The sequence below is a fragment of the Histomonas meleagridis genome (assembly GCF_020186115.1).
Source record: "Histomonas meleagridis strain 2922-C6/04-10x chromosome Unknown scaffold_61, whole genome shotgun sequence".
Lineage (NCBI taxonomy): Eukaryota > Parabasalia > Tritrichomonadida > Dientamoebidae > Histomonas > Histomonas meleagridis.
In genome coordinates, this window is record NW_027150931.1 from 564423 (window position 1) to 581606 (window position 17184).

At 29.2% G+C, this 17184-nt stretch overlaps 8 protein-coding genes across 8 annotated transcripts; 5 read left to right on the plus strand and 3 right to left on the minus strand.

Moving 5' to 3' along the window:
* Window positions 1–864: 864 nt before the first annotated feature.
* On the minus strand, window positions 865–2121 carry GO595_010231 (CAMK family protein kinase; the record flags this gene model as incomplete). Its single annotated transcript, XM_067912887.1, has 1 exon — window positions 865–2121. One exon carries the CDS (start codon window positions 2119–2121, stop codon window positions 865–867), a length of 1257 nt encoding a protein of 418 aa, XP_067768969.1.
* A 1732-nt stretch (window positions 2122–3853) lies between these two features.
* Window positions 3854–5200, plus strand: GO595_010232 (Polynucleotide 5'-hydroxyl-kinase NOL9; the record flags this gene model as incomplete). The annotated part of the gene is made up of 1 exon (XM_067912888.1): window positions 3854–5200. The coding sequence occupies one exon, from the start codon at window positions 3854–3856 to the stop codon at window positions 5198–5200; it is 1347 nt and encodes a 448-aa protein (XP_067768970.1).
* Window positions 5201–5336: 136 nt separating this feature from the next.
* Window positions 5337–5876, plus strand: GO595_010233 (uncharacterized protein; the record flags this gene model as incomplete). The annotated part of the gene is made up of 1 exon (XM_067912889.1): window positions 5337–5876. The coding sequence occupies one exon, from the start codon at window positions 5337–5339 to the stop codon at window positions 5874–5876; it is 540 nt and encodes a 179-aa protein (XP_067768971.1).
* A 161-nt stretch (window positions 5877–6037) lies between these two features.
* GO595_010234 (protein phosphatase 2C) lies at window positions 6038–6823 on the plus strand (the record flags this gene model as incomplete). Its single annotated transcript, XM_067912890.1, has 1 exon — window positions 6038–6823. One exon carries the CDS (start codon window positions 6038–6040, stop codon window positions 6821–6823), a length of 786 nt encoding a protein of 261 aa, XP_067768972.1.
* A 338-nt stretch (window positions 6824–7161) lies between these two features.
* On the plus strand, window positions 7162–8049 carry GO595_010235 (serpin family protein; the record flags this gene model as incomplete). Its single annotated transcript, XM_067912892.1, has 1 exon — window positions 7162–8049. One exon carries the CDS (start codon window positions 7162–7164, stop codon window positions 8047–8049), a length of 888 nt encoding a protein of 295 aa, XP_067768973.1.
* A 355-nt stretch (window positions 8050–8404) lies between these two features.
* GO595_010236 (ribosomal protein S19e) lies at window positions 8405–8854 on the plus strand (the record flags this gene model as incomplete). Its single annotated transcript, XM_067912893.1, has 1 exon — window positions 8405–8854. The coding sequence occupies one exon, from the start codon at window positions 8405–8407 to the stop codon at window positions 8852–8854; it is 450 nt and encodes a 149-aa protein (XP_067768974.1).
* A 502-nt stretch (window positions 8855–9356) lies between these two features.
* GO595_010237 (cell cycle control protein) lies at window positions 9357–10253 on the minus strand (the record flags this gene model as incomplete). Its single annotated transcript, XM_067912894.1, has 1 exon — window positions 9357–10253. The coding sequence occupies one exon, from the start codon at window positions 10251–10253 to the stop codon at window positions 9357–9359; it is 897 nt and encodes a 298-aa protein (XP_067768975.1).
* Window positions 10254–12774: 2521 nt separating this feature from the next.
* GO595_010238 (TBC1 domain family member 15) lies at window positions 12775–14253 on the minus strand (the record flags this gene model as incomplete). Its single annotated transcript, XM_067912895.1, has 1 exon — window positions 12775–14253. One exon carries the CDS (start codon window positions 14251–14253, stop codon window positions 12775–12777), a length of 1479 nt encoding a protein of 492 aa, XP_067768976.1.
* Window positions 14254–17184: the final 2931 nt, after the last annotated feature.

The following is a 17184-nucleotide window of genomic DNA, read 5'->3' on the forward strand; positions in this document are numbered from 1 at the left end:
AAACTTACATGCATTCAATAAAATTTACATGATGAGAAATTCAAAATTTGAATAAATAAATAACGTTTTTATTTTCATGACGAACAACCAATTCCAAAAAATAGCATTAGATCGATGCTATTTTTGGCACGGAGTTCTTACTTTGAATGACGTCGTTGTGTCGTGTATATTTATTTTCTAACATACAGCTTTTTTCGATATCAGAATTCAAAGAACTGTTCAAGATTCGCCTGATTTAATCGGACTATACACAAACGATGTGCCCCCTATTCCATTTACAATATCTGATTCTATCAGAGTTAATCTATCAATAGAAAATAAAATTTTACAAGAACCTTTTAAGTATAAAGTCGTCGAAGCCTGCACTACTGGTATGGAACTTGTTTCTTTGGTTGAAGCAGATGAACAAATGCCACCAAGTTTGACTATTGAAAATGATGGCGGAAGATGGCATTTCACCTTACAAGACAAAGTTTATATATTGCGGTCTCTTTTAGTCTATGTGCCCTCAGAACAGATTAAAAAGTATGTGAAAGATTTATGATTTCCCAAATAAAAATTTGTAAATTAGAAACTTATCACATTCATCTTGTCTTCTCTCTTTTTCATGGACACTTTCTACTAAAAACTTTCGCATTTTCTAAAATAATTTCCCTATACAAGGAATTGATATTAATTTTATCCAAATTCATACAATATTTCCAAATCCTCGTCTTAGGGAAGCAAAGGTATTAAAATTCTTTTACTAATAATAATAATTTGTTTTTCATTTCAATTTCTCATTTCGAAATTTTCAATATTATGTCATAATTTGGAGGCTAAAGCAAAAACAAATGCGCACATAACAATAGTTTTATTTAAACATTAAATGCTCCAAACATTAGTATATCCTAAAGTATCACCTGACACAAATACCTTTCCACAATGCACTGCTGTTGTTACCTTTCCTTGGTGCATATGTAATGATTGGAAATTTCCCGGTTGCATTCCTAATATTTTATCATTTCTCATACAAATCAATTTTTGTCCATCATACAATGTTACTGAAGGTCTATCTTCACAAGAGTCTATATATGTCACAGCTCTATCATCAATTGCTAACACTCCACCAAAATAAGGCAAAATCTGAGTAAACCGTCCGTTGCACGTTAAGCACACCTTCGTAAACGGCTCCTTTATCAATTCCACTTTTTGATCGCTTTGCACAAAAAACGCACAAGAGCTATCGTCGTTGGTCGCAGCGGGTGAAAGGTTTACAACGGCGCTCGTTTCAGTCATATACATAGGCACGAACATTCGGATGTCAACAAATGAAACGAGGCCCTCGGAAAAGCCTATAGCTGCTAAGGGCCGATCTGACCAAAAGCAAATGTCGGAAATGTCAGAAATTTGTCGATATTGAAGTGTAGATCGACTTTCAGGTGAACGAGTATCTATAAGTGATATACTTCTATCAGATGATGAACACAGGAATGTGGAGTTTCGATCAACTGGTCGTATGTTGGTGAAATGTATGTTATTATTTTGTGGAGGAATGATAACTGTTTTCTTCTCGTTCTTAAACTCATAGCTTTCAATGGCGCCGTTCTCAAAGCCCAAGAGATAATGCGTGCTGGAAAGAATGGATGCTGATGAAATTTGGACGCGTAAGATATGAGATCGATATTGTGATGGTTGAACTAATGAGCCATTTTCATTGTAGATACTAAGCCAACGAACTCTATTGGCTTCATTGATTGTGATACACATGGTGTTGTCATTGTTTGCAAAGATATATTTGATGGGAGATAAATCAGAATGAAAGGTGGCAACAAAGCGTGGTGTTAGTCTTGAGGCTATTGATTCTTTGGGTGGTACCTTTAATTTTATAGTCCCTTGTAGCTTTGGTCGTTCAGATTTACTGTTTACTTTTGTATTCTTTCTAGGGGCAGATATGTTTTGTCTCTTGAAGAAGAAGCAATAGTCATTACATTGTCTAATTTCAGGTGGTAAATTATTGATTAATTTTTGGACGTGATAACGAATGATAGTATTTTGAGAAAACATATATTGACTTGCAAGTCTAGAAAGTAAATACATTGTATCATTTTCTAAGAAGCCATGTTCTAATAGATAATCCATTAAGATTATGGTGTGAATTAACACATTCACCGATGGGCGACCGTTTATGATTCCCTGGGGAATTGGCAAAATATTTGTAGCGGTTATTCGCTTGAATTTTTTGATTTCATCCGGTTTGGCACTTTTGAGGTAACACATGATGATTGAAATGATCTCGAGGAAGTACTCATCATTATTATGGTTTAGAGTTGCGTAAAAAATACCCAAGAAAGAAGAGAACAGTTCAAATCCCCCCTCCTTTGCAAGGTTTTTAAATGAATTTGCGAAAACTTTGAAAATCCGAAAATTTGTCGATGCGAAAACAGATGAAAATTCTGTCGAAAAATTCTTAGCTGAATCAGGCGAAAGTCTTTTAAATGGGATAAAGAAACTTGGCAATATATCAGCTAAAACTAATTTGGTTCCTTCATCACTATTATTACATAACTGTAGAATTGCTGGCTTTAAATAAAATGGTATATAATCGGAGAAATGTTGTGGAATTGATTCGATACTTTTAAGCATTTGTAATATTGATGATAATGCAGTTCGATGTAACATTGGAACTTGACAATGCAAAAAGCAAACAAAAAATGGAATAACTTTCGCAAGTTTTGTTTCATCTGAAAATAACTTTGAGAAATCGCTTAAAAAGGCAATTAATGGAAATACAACAGAATTAACATACGTGCTCTTTAATGCTTGGTCTTCAAGATAATCAAATAAAAGAATTTTATACTCAACTGGACATTGTTGTTCTAATTGTTTGAACGTTTGGAAGGCGGTTTCGGTTTCGGTTTCAAACAAGTTTCGTTTTGATGCACTTTCTTCGAACGTTAAAGATAACCGATGGAAAAATGTGTCGAACAAATTCATGATTTTTTTGGTGGATTCAAAACGTGAATTTGGATCAAGTTGTAACATGTCTTTAATGTATCCTATAATGGTTTTGTTATCAATGGGTTCAAGTGCTGCATCTAAATCAAAATTTCCATTTTTATACTGTATTAAAGTTTGGAAACTAAAAAGATGTTTACCATTTAAATAGATGAAGGCAAGTATACAACCAAGACTAAATAAATCGGAACAAATCTCATTAATATTTGTTTGATCTTTCGTAATACGTTCGGGTGCAATGTAACATCCAGAATATGAATCAGTAACAAAGTAATGATTAAAAATTTGTGGCATTGATGGGTCTACGGTTTTTGGTTTAAATGGTGCAGGATCTGTGATATAAACTAGAAGATTTCGTTTCACAAAAATATTATTGGGTTTAAGATCTCCATGTGCAAAATTACATGAATGAAGACTATTGACAGTCATAGCTATTTGAAAAAAAACAAACATTTTTTCTGCAGGATCTAATGAAGGCTGTTGAAATGCAGCAAATTGAGCTAGGCTTCTTTCTAGTCTCGGACGAATAAGGAGAGCCATATTATCTTGAACTTGAATTGTTGTAAAATTAACAATTCTTGAATTTTCAATTTGACGTTCGCTTAAATCTTTAAAATATTGTAAAGATCGTGGAACTTGTTCCAATCTCATCAAAGGTTCATGATATTGAAAAACTTTAACAATGAATTCTGTTGAATCATTAATTTTCTTACCCGTTAATGTCATAAAAAATGTACCAAATCCTTCAAAAGCTTTTGTTGTATAACCTAATTTCTTTAATGGTGCAATATAAGAGTTGTTAAAGGATGTAATTGATAAATCGCTACCCATTGAAATGTCACTTTTGCCAAATACAATGGCCGAATCTGTTCTGCTCGAATTTAATGGAGGGATCCAATCATTTTATGGCGCTATGGAAATAACAGTTAGTAGTGGTAACCCAGTAATTCATGGCGCTGCGTTATCTCAAGGTTATTCTAATCATTTTTTTGCACCAGTATATACACTTCCAATTACTTTCGAATCAAATATTCCATTTACATTAAGGATTTCTCCTATACCAAAAGAACAAATCGCACCAACAGAAAGATCATTTTATTTCCCTAGAAACACTCCAGAAGGATTTAACAAAATTTTCGAAGGTGTTTTTCACTCTCCAATTATAAAAGGTCCTACATATCCACAAGCAACAGATCGGTTTTTAAATTCATTGTCTAAAAAAAATCCTACAAAAATTTTTGTTGCGGGAAATAAGTCATCCGGAAAGTCAACTTTCTCTAAATACATTATTAACAAACTCATTAACACTCAACAAAGTGTTTATTTTCTTGACTTGGATCCTGGTCAACCAGAGCTTTTTCTTCCTGGAACAATTTCATTAACAACAATTACTAATTATTTATTTAATCCTCCTGAATTCAATTCAATGCTTGCCAAAAAAGTTTTCTTCGTTGGTACAACATCTCTCCCAGAAAACTTAGATTATTATATGACATGTGTTTCTGAACTTCTAAAAGAAATTCCAAATGATGCTTTTGTCGTGATTAATTCATTTGGGTGGGTCAAAGACCTTGGTCTTATTTTACATCAAAACCTCATAAAAATGATAAATCCTGGAGTCACCTTTATGCTTCATTCTGTAGATGAAGTACCTGCTTCAATTAATAATTTACAATTTCAAGTCGAAATTAACCCTCGATCTGGACCTCTAAAAATATCTCCAAAAGTTCATCGTGAAACAAGAATTGCCACATTCTTCAGAAGAGGATTTAATGGAATTTCTACACAACAGCCAATCGTTGTTCCACTATCAGATGTACGTATATGTTTCCTTTGTTGCGAAGTTGCACCTTGCGAAACATTAACCGCGCTTAACGGTTCCCTTGTTGCTTTGTGTAACGATACGAGACCGTTTATGCCTCCTCGGACAAAAGTGTCACTTTTAAGGATGATCCCTCCAATCGAATGCAATGGAATGGGAATTGTCAGAGCAATAGACAAAGAAAACGGAATTATATATATTATTACACCTAATCCGAATATTGAATTTAATACATTAGTACAAGGATTAATATATCTTCCATCAGAAGTATTCACAGAAACTTTAAGAGCTGATGCTAATTTTATCGGTGTAGGAATTCTTGATAAAGTAGGTGCTTCAACAGATCCACTTCAACTTAAAAACACACCTGTATTTGACTAAAAATATAGATATATTAGCAAAGATTTTTTTTAATTTTGAAAATCAAGATTTTTGATTTGAGTGTTTTATATCAAAAGTGTACAATCCCAAAAATTCGTTGTTTCAGAAAATGCATGATGCTCGACCTCATTGGTCAATGAGCAATATTTCAAGAAAGATAATAGGGCATTATAATTCACATACACCAAATTCATTTGTTAAATCTAGAATATATCTAAAACAAAAAAAGCAACGCGCACAAACACAATCAACAAAAAAACCAGTCAACGATGATTTAAATTTAGAATTTTCAGGGTACAAACCAAGTGAGTATCTTGCTCTTCCTAAACGTCAACCTTTACATGGTTCTGCTCCACCAACCGACTTTAAAAAAATTGATGATGTTTTCGCAGATATGAACACCCCTGTTCAAATTACAAAAAAATTTAATGGAGGACCAATTTTGTATGTTCCAATAAGCAAAAAAAAGAAACAACAAAACCCAAATAAAAGAATAAACCGCGTTGAAGATTCGCCACATAAATCAAATGAATCATCTATACATGAAATTCTATTTGAACAATCCATCAATCCACCAAAACCTGATCCATCAATTTCGCTTGATAAAGCAAACTCCTTTGAAACAACATACAAAGGGAAAAAGATTGTAGTTTCTCGTCTACATAATCCTAATTAATTGTTTGTTCATAAATTTGTTTGTTAAATATTTTTATCAATTCGTTAATGTTTTTAGATAACTATGGAACTAATGGGCCATCTGTATATAGTCGGATGGAATGGAAGATGATTTCGATTAAATTTTACAAACACCAAAATTTATTAAACGGTTTTTATTAAATGTTCTTTGATAAAACCCCAGCTAACAACAAAACTTTGGTGACTTCTGGGAAGCAAATGTTTTCTTGTGGTCACGCTGAAACGATTGGTGTACGTAATACAATGGAAGATGCTTCTGCAATTATTGGTGAATTTGCAGGAGTTGGAACCCAATATTTTGCTGTATTTGATGGCCATGGAGGAAGTAATGTTTCTGCCTTTTGTGCAAATAATCTTCATCTTGAGATTTCAAGAAATTTAAAAACTGAAGCTTCTGTTGAAAAGGCTATTGAAAATGCATTCAAAAGAGCTAATGATGCTGCTTCTAAGTGGCCATGTGAAGGGTGCACAGCAGCTATTGCTATTATCATTCAAAATACAATATATTGTGCAAATGTTGGAGATTCACGTGTTATTCTTGTTGAAAATGGCCATGCAACACGTATGACATATGATCATAAAGCCAGCGATCCAACTGAGAGAGATCTTGTCAATCAAAGAGGAGGCGTCGTAATAAATGGAAGAGTAAATGGAATTTTGATGGTGTCACGTGCTATTGGTGATGCTGAGCTTGGCGATGCCTGTAGTTGTCAGCCATATATCAAAAAATCTCATCGAAAAGATGGAATGAAAATGGTTATTGCTTGTGATGGCGTATTTGATGTTATGACTGATGAAGATGTTGCTCAAATTGCAAGCAGCTGTTCAAACACAGCTGAGGCAGCAAGAATAATAAAAGATGAGTCCATCAAACGCGGATCACTTGATAATGTCACATGTATTGTTATTAATCTTACTCCAAAGTAAACAAATTTTTCACTTTATGTCATTTGTTTATTGATAAAATTATTTTTTTGCTTTCGCAACATCAGAAAACGTTTATCTATTTTTGAATGTTTTCAGAAACTGAATCTGAAGGCAGAAAATGGTTAACACTTCCTGAATCTACCCAAGAATTAGCTCAAAAAATGTTAAACTTTTTTGATAATGGTTCATCGAATGTCATCCTTTCACCTTATTCAACTTTTGTGGGACTTATCATGGCATCTTCATTTTCGGGGAACATTTCAAAAATTCAAGTTCTTGAATCCTTAGGAATAGACACTGAAATTAGCACAAGCGAGTTATTAGTTTCACTAAAAAACATGATCCAATCAATTGAAAAAGAAAATGAAAGTACTTCCATTGTCAGTGTCAATTCCATCTGGCCAAATGAAAATCTGTTCAAAGATATGAGTATTTTCAAACCATTGCTTGAAGTTTTTGATTCCAAAGTTACACCAGTCACATTTCCTCAACCAGGTCTTGACCAAATTAATCAAAATGTTTTTGAGTCAACGCATGGTCATATTACTAATCTTATATCTCCCGATGCAGTTAATCCTCTCACATCTATAATAATCACAAATGCGATATATTTTCGCTCTAAATGGCGTTTAAATTTTGATCCATCGAACACATGCACTGGTTCTTTTACTTTATTTGATGATTCAATTCAGCAGATCGATTTCATGAATGAAAGTGGATATTATCCTTACACCGAAGATTCTGCTGCACAAGTTCTTTCCATTCCGTATATTGATAATAATTCATTGATCATTTTCTTGCCGAAGAGAAATGATATAGAATCATTTAAAACGTTAAGAACCAATTTCCAAAAATATATTAATCAACTTGAATTATCAGACATTAAAATATATTATACAATACCAAAGTTTACTCATGAATGGGGCTCAAAATCACTTGTTGAAATGCTTAAATCAATTGGAATCATTGATATCTTCGGGAATTCTCAAAATTTATTCTACATATCAGATATATTACATAAAACTTTTATCGATGTAAATGAAGAAGGAACTGAAGCATCTGCTGTAACTGTAGTTATAGAGGAATTAAAAGGCGAAGAAGATGACGCTGAATTAGATTTTGATTTGGAAACAATCGAGTTTAAGGCTGATCATCCATTTATATATTTGATTAGAAATGAAAATGGATCTGTTATATTTGCTGGAACATATATCATTCCTGAATAAATGTCAAAGCTTCGAGAAATTGTTTTTGAGAATGCAATTATTTTTGGTTCTTTTGTTAAATAATACCAATAAATTTTTAAGTTTTTTATGAGTAAATAATGTTTTCGAATTGCTTTTAAACAATGTTTTCTAAATGCGATTTTGAAGCAAAAGTTTAAATTAACAATTGTTAATGTTGAATTTTAAATATTGATGTGTTAATAAAATAATAAATCTTTCACATAAAAGTTATTTATAGAATAATTTCGATTTTAATCTTTAGTTTTTTTCCAGCAAATAAAAATTAACGTTCACTGCCGGAGAACGTTAATATGTTTCCAAATTGACGGGGTCCGTTTGGTCTTCCTTTTCGCACATGATTGGAGCCCTCGCTGGATCAAAAGCAGTCAACGTTCGTGATGTTGCTGCAAACCAATTCATTGAACAACTTTCCAAATATTTCGAAACAAACCACCTCATAGAAGCACCAAAATGGGCTGATTTAGTTAAAACAGGACATCTCAAACAAATGCCACCATGCTTGATCAACTGGTGGTACATCCGTGCAGCCGCTGTTGCACGTACAGTTTATCTTCACCCAGGAACAAGTGTACAATCTCTCCGAAACAAATTTGGAGGAAACAAGAACTATGGTTCAGCTCCAAGACACTTTGCACAAGCTAGTGGCAAGGTTGTTCGTACCATGCTCAAGCAATTAGAAGAAATTGGATATGTTAAGAAAGATGAAAAGGGTGGTCGTGTTATCACACCAAAGGGCCAAAAGCAGCTCGATATTATTGCTAAGGAAATTAAGTTACAACAATAAACCGATTTCTCTTCTTATTTTCAAATGTGCATTTATTTATTTTCTTTCAAATCCATGCTTTTGAAAGTTTCAGGCTTCTCTTCTTATTGACTTCAATTATTTTTTAAAAGCTTATAACGACATGTTAAATTTTTGTAAAAAGTTTTATCAGTCTGTTTCTTCTTGATGATATTTGAATCACTTTTGTCAGCAATAGAATGAATTATCTTACACTTTATTTTTTGATAAACCAATTTGTTCTAAAAATATGCATGAAATTTATGGAAATATAATGAAATTACTTTTTTTAAACATCAATTTAAACAATTTTATGGTGACTTATATTTGACACGAAGAAGCAAATACGATGATAATAAAAATGCAATTTTTTATAATACCATATACATAATAGTTATCCTGTACTATAAACTTGAACAAATGACATTTTAAACTTTGTTACTAAAATATTTAATTTTAAACATTTTTATTACTAACAATTTATCATATACTATATACGAAACAGCTATTCGCCTTGTGTTGCGAACCTGTTCACAAAAGCAGCGACAATAGATGAAATGAGCATAACGCCAGAAAACGAAACGTACAAAATGCCGAAGTTTGATGCGCCTGTTGTGTAACTTCGCTTCGATGTGAGGACGATACTCTTTTTACCTCCGAAAGAACTCACATCGAAGTTGTTCTGTATAATTATCGTAAGGTTCTGCTTGGTGAGAGTGCCTTTTTCTGTCGTAATTCCCCATATTCGGCGAAAAATTGGAAACGCAGCAGTATCCATCCACATAGAAAAACGGTATCGGACCTGATTACCATAATAGTTTTCGAGCTGCTCGAGCCATTTTTGACCAGTCTGATAAAGATTGTTGAGATTATGAGGTGATATCCCAACTTCTGGATATCCTGGTCCATCAAGAGACAAGAGACCTTTAATCTCAAATGTGTCATTAAAGAAAGTCATGGCTTGGAGGCCACATGGTAAAAGCCACTTATTTGGAGATGGATCGTCATCAATTGATCTGTATGGTTTACAGCTAACCATTTCATCATATCTGACATATGTACCCAGGAGTTGTTTGTCATTTCTAGAGCGAAATGATTTAAGGTGGTTTTGATAAAAACCTTCGATTTCGTACAAAAGAGCAATTGGATACTCAATATCTTGAGTGACTTCAATTACGATTTCGCAAGTACTGTTTTTCCCGCACTTTGAGCCATATTCTTCTTTGAATTCAATTTCATTATTATTAGTAAATAAAAAAACAACACCAATAATTGCAAAAAGTAGACTAAATACGACAAGAATAACGATAAATAGACGAACTGTAATTTCGAAAAGTTTTGATGGAAGCTGTTGAGTTAGAAACAGCGAAGGAGGGCGAACTTCGTTTCCTTCCCTGATCATTTACATTAAAAGTGTCAGCTTCATGAACCTTTTCAATAAAAAGTACGTTAAATAACCCTCAATCATGGCACTTTTATGTACCGAACATCCTCTTCGCTATAAGTATACTGGTATTTTTGAAAATTAACTTCAAAAATGCAAACAAAAAAATGCAGATAATGATTAAAAAATATTTTTTAAATGAATACAAGCCAAATATTTATTTTCAGTTCTATTTTTTTTCATTTTATGTTTTATAGATTAATAATATTATTTTATTAAAAAAGTGATTGATGACTTAGACATAAGTAATCTTAAAAAGAATAATTAAAAATCCCAATTGGGAACTTCATAAGAAGTTAATTAGAGAAGGACATGATCCGAATTAAATTATGAAAATCATTCGAAATGATGAAATAGAAAAATTTCAAGAAATATCATCACAAAGCGATTTTGATTTTAATCAAAAAGTTGAGCCATCACTTTATGAAAGATGTTCATTTATCAATCAAAGAAATGTTACATTAATTGATTATGCAGCATTTTTTTCTTCAGTTAAATGTTTTAAATATTTCCTTATGAATGATACAGATGTAAGTAATACAGGTAAATATGCAGTTGCAAGTGGAAACATTGAAATCATTCATTTATGTGAACAAAATCATTCATCATTTGAAGATACATATGAATCTGCACTTATGTTTCATCGAAATGATATTTAAATATCTATATGAAAATAAATTTAATGAAATCGATTTGAATCACTTAGGAAAGAAATGTATTTCTTTTTGTAATTATGAAATTTTATCATTTTTACTCAAAGAAGGAATGAAAATTAATGATTTTATTATAAATAAATCAGCGAAAAAAAGAAACATATTTCTTACAAAATGTTTGATTAATCTTATACCAAATGATATTTTAGTTTCTTCAGCGAGATCAGGAAATATAGAACATGTTCAATATATATTAAATCAAGAAGGAATTGATATTAATGCTAAAGATTTTTATGTGTTTTATTTCAAATCTATTTTAATAATATAGAAATTCAAAATAGTATTTGGAAATTATTTAAATTATTTCAAACAGCACTTATATGGGCATCACAAAAAGGTTATACAGAAATCGTTAAATTACTTCTTGAACAAGAAGGAATTTATATTAATGCTCAAAATATTTATATTTTTTATTTAATATTTATTAAGATAATTTGATATTTCAATATAATATTTGGAAATTATTTAAATTATTTAGGACAGTACTTATGTTAGCATAAGAAAATGGTAAATTAGAAATAGTTAAATTGCTTCTTGAACAAAAAGGAATTGATATAAATACTAAAAATATTTCTTTTATTTATTTGGAATTTTTTTTGATGATAAAATATTTTAAACTAAAATTTGGAAGTAATTTTAAATATTTGATACAGCGCTTATGTTCGCATCTCTTATAGGTAAAACAAAAGTAGTTAAATTGCTTCTTGAACAAAAGGGAATTGATATTAATTCTAAAGATATTTATTTGTTTTATTTAATATTTATTTTAATAATTTTATATTTCATAATAATATTTAGTAATTGTTTAAATTATTTAATACAGCACTTATGTATGCATCTAGAAATGGTCATACAGAAATAATTAAATTACTTCTTGAACAAGAAGGAATTGATTTAATGCTAAAGATATTTATTTGTTCTATTTAAAATTTATTTAAATATTTTGAAATTTCAAAATAATATTTGGAAATTATTTAAATTATTTGATACAGCACTTATATTACCATCTTATTTTGACATGATAAAAACAGTATCTGAAAATGATTATGGCCATACAGAAATAGTTAAATTATTTCTTGAACAAGGAATTGATATTAATGATAGCAGCAATAATACTGAAGCATAATTATGTTTCCGCATAAACAATTGAGTTAATTCGACAAAAATCGCAAGAAAATAACAAAGATATCAAAAGTAAATAGTTCTGAAATGTATATTTGATAAAATATTCGATGAAAATAAAGATAAATGAATTCCACGATTATAAATTTTTTTATATTTGTGTATTCCCTCAACGTAATAAGCCAAAATTAATTTTTTAATAATATAATTTGAACACTTGATTAATAATTCAATAAAAATAGAAGATTAATGAACAAACATAACAATATATTATTCCAATTTTATTTGATGGCATATCAAATTTTTAAAAAACTATTGTAATATTTTGTAATTAATCGAAATATTGTTATATGAAATACAAACATGTTGAATTGAAGAATTAATTTACTCTATGAAAAAAGTAAAAATAAAAAATGAAAAATTACTTCTTAAAACAATTTGTTTTACAATTACATTTTTGTATATTCTTTCCTCAAAGCTAACATTCTTTTTTCAAGTCTTTCCAAGTATTCAGGCATCCTTGTAATGTAATGTAATATATATATATATATATATATATATTCTGTTGAAAACATATTCACATTTTCTTTATTTAAATATTATTTTTAATTTGATAAACATTTATTTAATAATTATTAAACGCATCATTTCTTTTTCTTCATCAATTCTTTTGTGTTGTGCAGCAGCACGCCCAAATCCATTTCCTTCTTCACCTTCATATATCTTCTTGTGAATTCCTCGTTGTTTAGTGGGTGCATTTCGAGTAATTTCGGCGCAAGTGAATACATCATCGCCACGATAAAGCATTTCATGAACTCGCGCGAGTCACCGGACGCCAGCACAGAAACCCACAGACGCGTTAAGTCATTTTTATCCACAAAACAAGTCGAAAACAATTTTTCACAATCCTCTCTCATGAATTCAATTGAATAAACATGTTTCTGGTTAAACAGTTGGAGCAAAACTATGAAGTCTTGCTTTAAAATATCACCTACTTCTTTAAACATTTGTTTAAGAAGTGGTTGTTTAGATGGTCGTATTAAATTCGAAAAGTTATTCTTCTCATAAAAAAGATTAAAAACAGTAAAAATGTCGGCTTCGACATTCTCTAATGATAATATTTCATCATTAAGAGTTACAACATGTTCTTCATTTGCTTCTTTGATATATGTGATAATGAATGTTGATAGAAGAGTTATCAGACCTTCAACATATGATGCATTATCCCAGTTATAAAAAGAAAGAGTAAGAAGGATATTAAAGGATATGCGTTGAACTATTTGAGGATTTGGAAAAGATTCGAAAAGTGATGAATATGAGTGAAGATCACGTTCAAGTAAACGAACAATAGATCGTAAATCAGGGTTATGACGCCACTGGTTCTTTGTTGTTGTTTGCCATTGCTTTTTGACCGTTTTGTAGAGAGAACGTTTATCGGCATCGTATTGAATTCTTTCGGCGGTTGTCATTGAAGCATAACCGTCGAACAAGAGGAACTTCCACAACTGAGGCAAAAGTGTGCAATCGATATCGCGATTGTACAGCATGCTTGGGAATTCTGAGTTGGTAATACGGCCATCTGAATCAAAGAGCAAAGAAAAATCATCTTTGGTAAATTGAGAGATTTCAGATTGTGAGGTAAAAATAAGATTCTGAGATTGAAGATCAGAAAGTAAAATGACTGACTGTCTTGGAGGAACTCTAGGGAGAATAGGAACCATATATGAAATAATTTGTGATGTTTCAAGAGAATCAATAAGAAGGACATTTGGATTGAACCTAGAATGCTCGAGTCTAGCTTTTTGACAGATGCTATCAAAAAACGTACTAACATCATGGCTATTGTTGAAGTGAAAACGGCAATCAGCATTGGATCCGCGAAGAGAAATCAACAAGTCATTGTTAGAATCAACTTCTATTAAACAAAAATCACTTAGGTGGTAAACAAAATCTGGAATTTGAGCAATTTTCCGTTTTTCTTCATTTCCAACTGAAATAAGTTGTTCAGGGTAAAAAGAAACTGAAACATTTCCATTGGTAAACTGGAGCTTGAGGACCCCTGGAGTTTCTTCTGTTCCATCGGGGGCTAAACTAACATTAATTGTTGAATCAAGGAATGCCATTTTAGAAAACTGCTTCAAGAGAAAAAACGCCTGATTTCACTTTTTGATAAAACACATAGAATTTATTATATGAGATGCATCAAAAAGTGAGCTTTGTAAGGTTTACACCGGGTTTAACACGTGTTGGTAAAATTTTTCTGAGTTTATTTGGCTGGATTCCTTTTTTTTGGAATGCAAGCAAACACCATAAAATCTGATGAAATCAATAATATACAAGCTTACGATCAAAATGAAGATTATATATCAAAATTAGAGTCACTTGAAGATATTATTTTTAATATTAATACTCAAAGCATCGATGAATCTGTTTCTGAAGTCTTTGGTTTATTTGATAAAAATTATCCATACACGTTTTTTTGTATTGTTTGCCGATTATTATATTTTTCATTTTTTTCTCAAATTCGGGATTTTAATGTTGATGCTTGTTTTCTGTTTTTAAAAGAATTTGGAAGAATTTATGAAGATATACTTAATTTGCAAATAGAAACATATTTTGCTGATTATATTGTTTCAGAAAGTTCACAAGAATCAAATTATTTATTATTATTTAAATGTAGTAATTAAATTAACACAATTACCTATTTGAGTAAAACCATGAGTAAATAATAGTAAATTATTAAATGTAGCATTAATTGAAGAATCTTCTGATAATTCTTTAACTTCTTTAATTTTACGTGGATATACTTGACACTATACTAAACCATTTTGTTTAACATAAAACTTTAATTCAATATCACCAACTAATCTATTTGTGCATATGTCAAATGCTTGTAAAGCTAATATATCTTCAAATGGAAGATTCATCTCAAATTCGTTATCATGTTTATTTCCATCTGCAATTGTTTTCAAATCAACATAAGGACCACAAACAGATTGAGAATATTATGAAACATTTTCATATAGAGAATGTGTATATTTCCTAGTTTTCTTTTCAGCATTAGGTTTTATTTTATAAAATTGTTATAACAATAACCTTCACAAGAACATACAAGTCGTTGATAATTAGTAGAAATATTATTAGACATAATTTGTAATTGATCTAATAATTGATTAGAACTCTTAAAACCTATAAATATTTTAGCTATAATTACTAGAATTATAAGCTTTTGATAATTGTACAGTTATCCTAATTATATAATTAATAAAATATTCAGTTATTTGTGAAATCATATGATCATCATGTGTAATTCTTAGTCTAGTTTCTTGAGATTGATTATATCATGCATTTTGATCATGACAATCTTCAGTTCTTAGAAATAAAAAAACGAGTACCATCATTTTTAGAAATTAAGTCTTTAAGACGAACAAAATAAGCTTCAACATTACCTTGATCATTTTGTTCATTTTTAGATTGCATATTATTATAATACATTAATAAAAATGAAAATATTTTTTCATAATTTATAAATGGACTGGGGTGTTTGAAATATAATTAAAAAAGGACTGAAAAAATTTCAGTTAAGTAAAGAACAACAAGAAAAATTTAACAAAAATGTGAAAAAAATGGTTAGAACATTAAATAAATTTATAGGCTAATAAAAATAGAATTTTATAATATAAACCTAACGATAACATAATATCTAAAGATGTAACAGAAAAAGATAGGAATAAGAAAATATTACAGGATTTAATAAATAGGCTACCTACAAAATAAGAAATAAAAAATAAAAAAAAAAATAAATAATAATAATAATAATAATAATAATAATAATAATAATAATAATAATAATAATAATAATAATAATAATAATAATAATAATAATAATAATAATAATAATAATAATAATAATAATAATAATAATAATAATAATAATAATAATAATACATAATAATAATAATAATAATAATAATAATACATAATAATAATAATAATAATAATACATAATACATAATACATAATAATAATAATAATAATAATAATAATAATAATAATAATAATAACATACACATACATAATAATAATAATAATAATACATACATACATAATAATAATAATAATAATAATAATACATAATAATAATAATAATAATAATAATAATAATAATAATAATAATAATAATACACACATAATAATACAATAATAATAACATACATAATAATAATAATAATATATAATAATAATAATAATAATAATAATAATAATAATAATAATAATAATAATAATACATACATACACACACACATAATAATAATAATAATACACACACACATACACAATACATAATAATACATACATAATAATAATAATAATAATAATAATACATACACAATACATACATAATAATAATACACACACACACAATAATAATAATAATAATACACATAATACATAATAATAATACATAATAATAATAATAATAATAATAATAATAATAATAATAATACAATAATAATAATAATAATAATAATAATAATAATAATAATACATAATAATAATAATAATAATACATACATAATAATAATAATAATAATAATAATAATAATATATAATAATAATAATAATAATAATAATAATAATAATAATAATAATAATAATAATAATAATAATAATAATAATAATAATAATAATAATAATAATAATAATAATAATAATAATAATAATAATAATAATAATAATAATAATAATAATAATAATAATAATAATAAAACAATGAACATATTTTTATAATTATTTATGGCGTGAAGTCTGTGAAACAAATTCAAAAACGGAATGAAGAAAATAGGACGTTCATCGAATTTCGAATAAATAAGGTAATCAAATTATTGAGAAAATTGTATAAGTATACGAAAATCAAAAATGATTTTTGTAGCAAGCGGAGCGAGCTGATGGTGGGGTTGGACCCTAGGGTCCCTGGGATTGTCCCGACCGCATTATCATATACCTACCGCTAAGCCCCATCTTGCGGGAGACGTTAATGGTACCTCCAGCCA